Source organism: Brassica napus, chromosome A1 (assembly GCF_020379485.1).
Source record: "Brassica napus cultivar Da-Ae chromosome A1, Da-Ae, whole genome shotgun sequence".
In the NCBI taxonomy this organism is placed as follows: Eukaryota; Viridiplantae; Streptophyta; class Magnoliopsida; order Brassicales; family Brassicaceae; genus Brassica; species Brassica napus.
The window spans coordinates 18,864,551-18,870,038 of NC_063434.1; the positions used below are offsets into that span (position 1 = coordinate 18,864,551).

General features: G+C 37.2%; 1 protein-coding gene across 2 annotated transcripts; it reads right to left on the reverse strand.

Annotated features, from left to right (window-relative positions):
• Nucleotides 1-384: 384 nt before the first annotated feature.
• On the reverse strand, nucleotides 385-5,137 carry LOC106360674 (mechanosensitive ion channel protein 3, chloroplastic-like). 2 transcript variants are annotated; one of them, XM_013800311.3, is made up of 14 exons: nucleotides 4,903-5,137; nucleotides 4,697-4,828; nucleotides 4,557-4,610; nucleotides 4,061-4,221; nucleotides 3,724-3,847; nucleotides 3,536-3,633; nucleotides 3,354-3,467; nucleotides 3,038-3,098; nucleotides 2,430-2,579; nucleotides 2,238-2,348; nucleotides 1,916-2,083; nucleotides 1,714-1,827; nucleotides 1,574-1,630; nucleotides 385-1,321 (listed from the first exon to the last, which is right to left on the reverse strand). In XM_013800311.3, the coding sequence occupies exons 2-14, from the start codon at nucleotides 4,766-4,768 to the stop codon at nucleotides 644-646; spliced, it is 1,962 nt and encodes a 653-aa protein (XP_013655765.1). In that variant the 5' UTR covers nucleotides 4,769-4,828; nucleotides 4,903-5,137; the 3' UTR covers nucleotides 385-643. The 2 variants fall into 2 exon arrangements, with proteins under 2 accessions (XP_013655765.1, XP_013655764.1); XM_013800310.3 differs by having other exon boundaries at nucleotides 3,724-3,850.
• Between the last annotated feature and the right edge of the window lie 351 nt (nucleotides 5,138-5,488).

Consider the following 5,488-nt stretch of genomic DNA (forward strand, 5'->3'; position numbering starts at 1 on the left):
TGCAACGCACTATGTGGTATATTTTCTTTGAAGTGTTCCCCTTGTAATTAAATAGTCTTCTTGATCCTGATGAATTTTCAAAGCACAAAGGAACTTCAAACTATCCAAAACAAATTACCTTATTGGTTTATATATTTTGATTAATTTAGAAATCCATACAGTATTTATAAATCCAAATAAAATATACAAATTTTCAAATTCTCTCAGATTAGTATTTACAAATCCGGAGGTTTTCCCTCGGATTTGGGCCTTTGTATTTTTAACAAAGAAATCCATGAAAATCCATTCAAATACATTATGAAATCAAATCTATTAGTAAATCCGTATGATTGAATAGCATTTGATTTAAATTAAAATTTATGAAAAATTAAAATTTATAAAACATTAAGCGAATAAAATATGATTTTAATACATATTTTAAAATCATGAAACTAATAACACTAAATTTAGTTTGGATTTTCAAATCCATCAAAACACACCAACCAATAACCCTACTTAGAGTTTGAGTCACTGATATAATTTACACAGATGAAATGGCTCATTTCTTCGTTTCCATTTCTACTTTATACAAATGTACTAAATTGCTTGGAACACAATTTGATTTTACATTCACTAATTCCGATCCAACACCAAGTTCTTAAGACTACATTAACGAACTAGATGCCTCGAGTTCTTCATCAATCGGGAGTGTACGTTTTGAGCCATCCAAAGCAACACCGAGAACAATATTTTCCTCTAACGAAGAACTTGTACCAGATCCACGAACATCTCTAGCTTTATCATCTCCATTGCTCTTTTCGGTCCCTTGTCTTGCTTTTGGTTTCAGTGTCTGCTCTGTTGCACTTTCGCCATCAGAAACGTTCTCCTTCTCTGATTTGGTTGACTCTCCTGCACTATCTTTCTTCTTCTCTTCTGATTTATGTTCTACAGGCTGGTCCGTTGATGCGGTTCTCGGACCTTTATTGCCTGTACTAGAGTTGGAATCAAGACTTACTTTCGGTTTCTCCTTTTTAGTGTTTGATCCGTTGTTTTCTGTTTCAGCCTTGGAGTCTGTTGCTTCTCCTTCAGAGTCTTTTTCTTCACCTTTCTGCTCTGATGATTTAGGACGGGAGGACTTGGCATTATCATCGCCATTGATTTTGTAGGATGGCTCAATCAACATGAGTCGACGGTTCATAGCTGCTTGATTGAAAACTATGTCTGAAAATGCTGCACTGTCTGCCTCAGTCTCATTACGCATCCTCTGAACTGTGCGAATTGGGGTTGCTAGACGTGCGCCGTGATGCCTGATAACTCTAAGAAGGTCCAAGAGAACTTCTTCCTGTTAAAAAAGTTCATAATATTCAACAATAACACATAAGTTACACAAACAGACACAAAACACATGTGACAAAGGCACATATGCTCAGAAACACATGCACTGACGCATTACACAAAACCATGTCTTGGGAACTAATTAAGTGATGTTGTACACGCATGCGGGTATGACATGCACCAAATTGCATACAATTCTTAAGTTTAGATGACATACATTAAGGTTATGAAAAGGTATATGTAGTTAAGTTTTACATACCTTAACACAAAGGTACTCTTCAAAACGCGAAGTCTTCACAAAACAGGATATGAGAATCTACAACAGAATTAGATATGGATGTTAAATCTGATTAAAGCGAAACAGATATATTAGATGTTGACAGAAGGGCATCGTCTTACCCTAAGGGCTTGGTTCTCTGGATCTACATCCTCCAAAAAGACTCTTCTGTGTATTTTTTGTTGCTCGATTTGAGGATTTTTGGACAACACCTTGCGCATATCAGCCACAATACTCTGTAAAAGTTCAAAAATAATACATCCACTTCTCGCATTAGCTACTCTACAAGTGCAGGGATAAAAGAATGTGTAAACAAGAATATACATTAATTTTGCTGACATCAAGATGGCTGATGGCAAGATGTGTTTTGATGCGCCAATGTGTCCTTTGAGTTAGATTCCTCACAATGTTAACACTGAACTGGTGGTTAGGAATATGAACCGCTTCACGGTCATCACCTCTGATAATCGTAGGTGACCACCAACCAACGTGCTGATAATGAAGCAAAGTCAATTTCCATGGAACAAAAGTCATATAAAAAAACAGACTACTGTTTGAACTTTGAAGCAAGTGGCGTGATTATCAATTAAGAAAATCAATCTAAGGCAGCCTGTGATGACTAAGATATATTGACAACTTAACAGACCTCTACTGTGCCAGAAACTTCATAACCTCCTATCTTGGTCTGGATCCACTCATTCAGAATAAAGGGCCGTGTAGCATGAATCATAATGCTTGAAAGAAAGTTAGTAAGTATCTGCACTATCCACAAAAGGTATTATTGTCCCACTGTTATTAGGTTTAGTATGCCAAAGTATTGCACAAAAATGGATCTTGCCTCACGACCAGCGAGAGTAAGCAGTACTGTCCCCAGACCTCCAGCTGTTAGCCATTTTTGGGTAGAGAAACCCAAAAGCTCCATAAACAATGAAGCAGCAGCGACCCACGCAGCAGTGTAAACAGCTTTCCCAGCAAAACTGAAACCCATCTGGCATAAAAAAAAAATAGATAAACATACTTCCGAATAAACGAAATTAGCTAAAAGACATCCAATCTCAAGTACAGCTTGTGCATCAGCCAACTGAGTTTTTCAATATCGATGTTAAAGGAGTTTATTCTTTCAGAACACCTAAAATAAACGAATGCAAATTCACAAAAAAAAAAGAATACAAGTTCGGAGGAATAAAATGCTTATTTTTCATGAGAATCGCCATCTGACATACAGTTCATATATAGTATTTATCCCTTTCATTAATGGAAAGATTAGACGTGATACAATAACATATTTAACTCTTCCTAAGAGGTAGCTACTAAGGAAAACTAAGCCCTACAGCTGAAGTGTATCATATCGCATCTTAGGAGGGCCAATCCATCAACAGAAAAAAAGTCATCGATACAAAAAAAAAAAGAAGTGTTCAAGTCCGTTTAAAGATAGGTGAGACATACATTTCTGGTATCGGCAGGATTATTTGTCTCCATAAAAAATTTCTGCACCTGCTGAAGTAGGCTACAGAAAAGACATTGTATAACATGCTCAGAAACTAAATTTACATTTCAAACTCAATAAAGCTAAGGTATGATAGATATACAAGGACCGAAACAAAATATACTGCACTATTTCCAACTGATTGAAAGAACCTAATGCTGAAACTGCATAAAGATCATTTAGGTCTTTTGAAGACAAAGCAAGTACTTGAATAGTGAAGCTCAACATAGCAGTGTTCTTATAAAAGTAGACTAGCAGTATTCAGAAACTTCTCACCTTGATAAACAGCAGGCAAATGCCAACACTGTTGACATGGACCGCGCAAAGCTAAGAAAGCGAGTTTTAACAGCTTGGCTGGCACTTGAAGACAATACTATTGGGTCCAATGTTCTGAAAGACAATTCCATATTGGTTTTAGTAAAAACATATAATAGTTAAGAAACAAAAATATTGTCAACCTGCAGAAAAGGAGTGCTCCACTCCAAAGCAGCAAAGGCTGAAGATATGACACAACAATGTATTGTGTGCTGCTCTTTGGTGAATTTGCATCATTTCCCTAGTGGAATCAAAATTGCGTCCACTAAGAATAAAGTATACCAAGTACTCTTAAGAAGGGAAGGAATACATAAGAGAGAAGACATCTCACCTCAAACAAGGTAGCTCTGGTTAAGCCCAGGAGGGGCCTAATTCCCCATGTACCAAATGCAAGAATCGCAACTGCTGAAAGTAGTTTCACTAAATGAGGATTTCCATGTAAAGCATCACATGCCCTACTATCAATGACGAAATTTGAGGTAAGATGGCATTATATAGAAAATGTATTTGAAAGACAGACGAAATATGGAATGTATATCCTACTCCCCTTATTCAAATATGAGATCTTTTGGGTGTCTCAGTTGTAAGCAAGAACATGTGATGCGTGTGCAAGTAGACCCACATCAGCCACATAACAGTATAAGTGAGTAAAGGTTAAGGAATATAACCTTGTGAGGAATAGTGCAGTTGATTTAACAATGGGGCTGTGGCTTCCACTCCCTGGAAAGAGAGCTGCTCGGCAAACGAATGCATTACTACAAGATGATAGAGGGGCTTTTGAACCACGCAAGGTCTCGAGAAGCTGAAGACTCCAAACGTCTTCTTGTCTCTAAGACAAGAGGAAAGGAAACATAGAAGGCCAGGTGAAGGTTATACAAGTAAAAGAATACATATAACACTTGGCAAGGGACCCTCAGATGAGAATCTATTGTCATATTTTAAACTGAGAGCTATATATATACTTATTGATCGGACACAACCAAAGTTAAATACAATAGGAACAGACACACAAGCATTTCTACGGAAGTTACTAATAAGAAAAAGTGGTAAGTTCATCCTCATAACACCAACAACAATAGTTGAAGAAAATCAAATAATAGGTGGACGATTCAAGAAACGAAACGAAACCATAAAAACAATGCATGGTATGAGCAGAGATGATACCGTGGAAAATGATGAAAGACGTGTCAGTGTACGATTTTTACAAGCAATAAGACTCTGCAGGAAACAGAGAAAAATTGTAAGTTGATATCAAAACGCAGGGGATTAAGTAAGTAATAATTGACACAATTGTAGGCAGGCACATTATGGTATCCAGAAGCTTGATGGATCTTATGATGAGAGAGTGGTAGAGAGACAGTTCGCATCATCATCATCACAACAATGACCCTATCTATGTATGTGTGCAATCTCAATTAGCCGAGCTAGCTAGCAACCTGCACAAATAGCATACTTATTGAACTAATCAAAGCCAATCTCAGATTACTCCTTGGAATCTTTATAATCATACCTACGACGTTCGGAAAAGAGGAATCCAAAGCGATCGGAAGCAAACGACGATGAGATCGGAGAGATAGGGTGAGCTTCTTTTGATTATTACTTTCTTCTGAATACAAGACAATTCATCTACGCCTATTGTGGCAATCATCAGCCTCAGCCTCAGCCTCAGCCTCAGCCTCAGGGTGAATGAACGATGTTGAAACAACTCTTTTTTTTTTTTTTTTACGACAAAACAAAAAAAACAGAGGGTATTTCTATATTTTTTTATTTTGTGGTCCCGCAACTATACAATTTTTACCAAACGCTTATTTGACTCTTTATAGGCTTTTCCTCTTCACCTATCAATTCATATTACTCGGCCCAATTTTGGACCCAGGCACAACTACGGGTTCATTTATTTAAACATTTTTTTTTTTGGAATTTCTCGAATGTGTTATTTTGGAATTAGTTTCAATTGGATTGTACATAATCGCTGCGTAGAGTGGGGTGAGCATTTTAAGCGATATCCGAAGTGGCATCCGAACCCGATCCGAAAAACCCGAACCGAAATCCGAACTGAAGTAGCAGAATATCCGAACGGATATTAAATTAGGAGA

Coding starts and splice junctions, on each gene's coding strand:
- LOC106360674 (XM_013800310.3), bottom strand. CDS start 4,768: ATGATGATGATGCGAACTGTCTCTCTACCACTCTCTCATCATAAGATC. Junction 3,468..3,535: donor GGAGCACTCCTTTTCTGCAG/GTTGACAATATT, acceptor ATTGTCTTTCAG/AACATTGGACCCAATAGTAT. Junction 1,631..1,713: donor CAGAGAACCAAGCCCTTAGG/GTAAGACGATGC, acceptor ATTCTGTTGTAG/ATTCTCATATCCTGTTTTGT.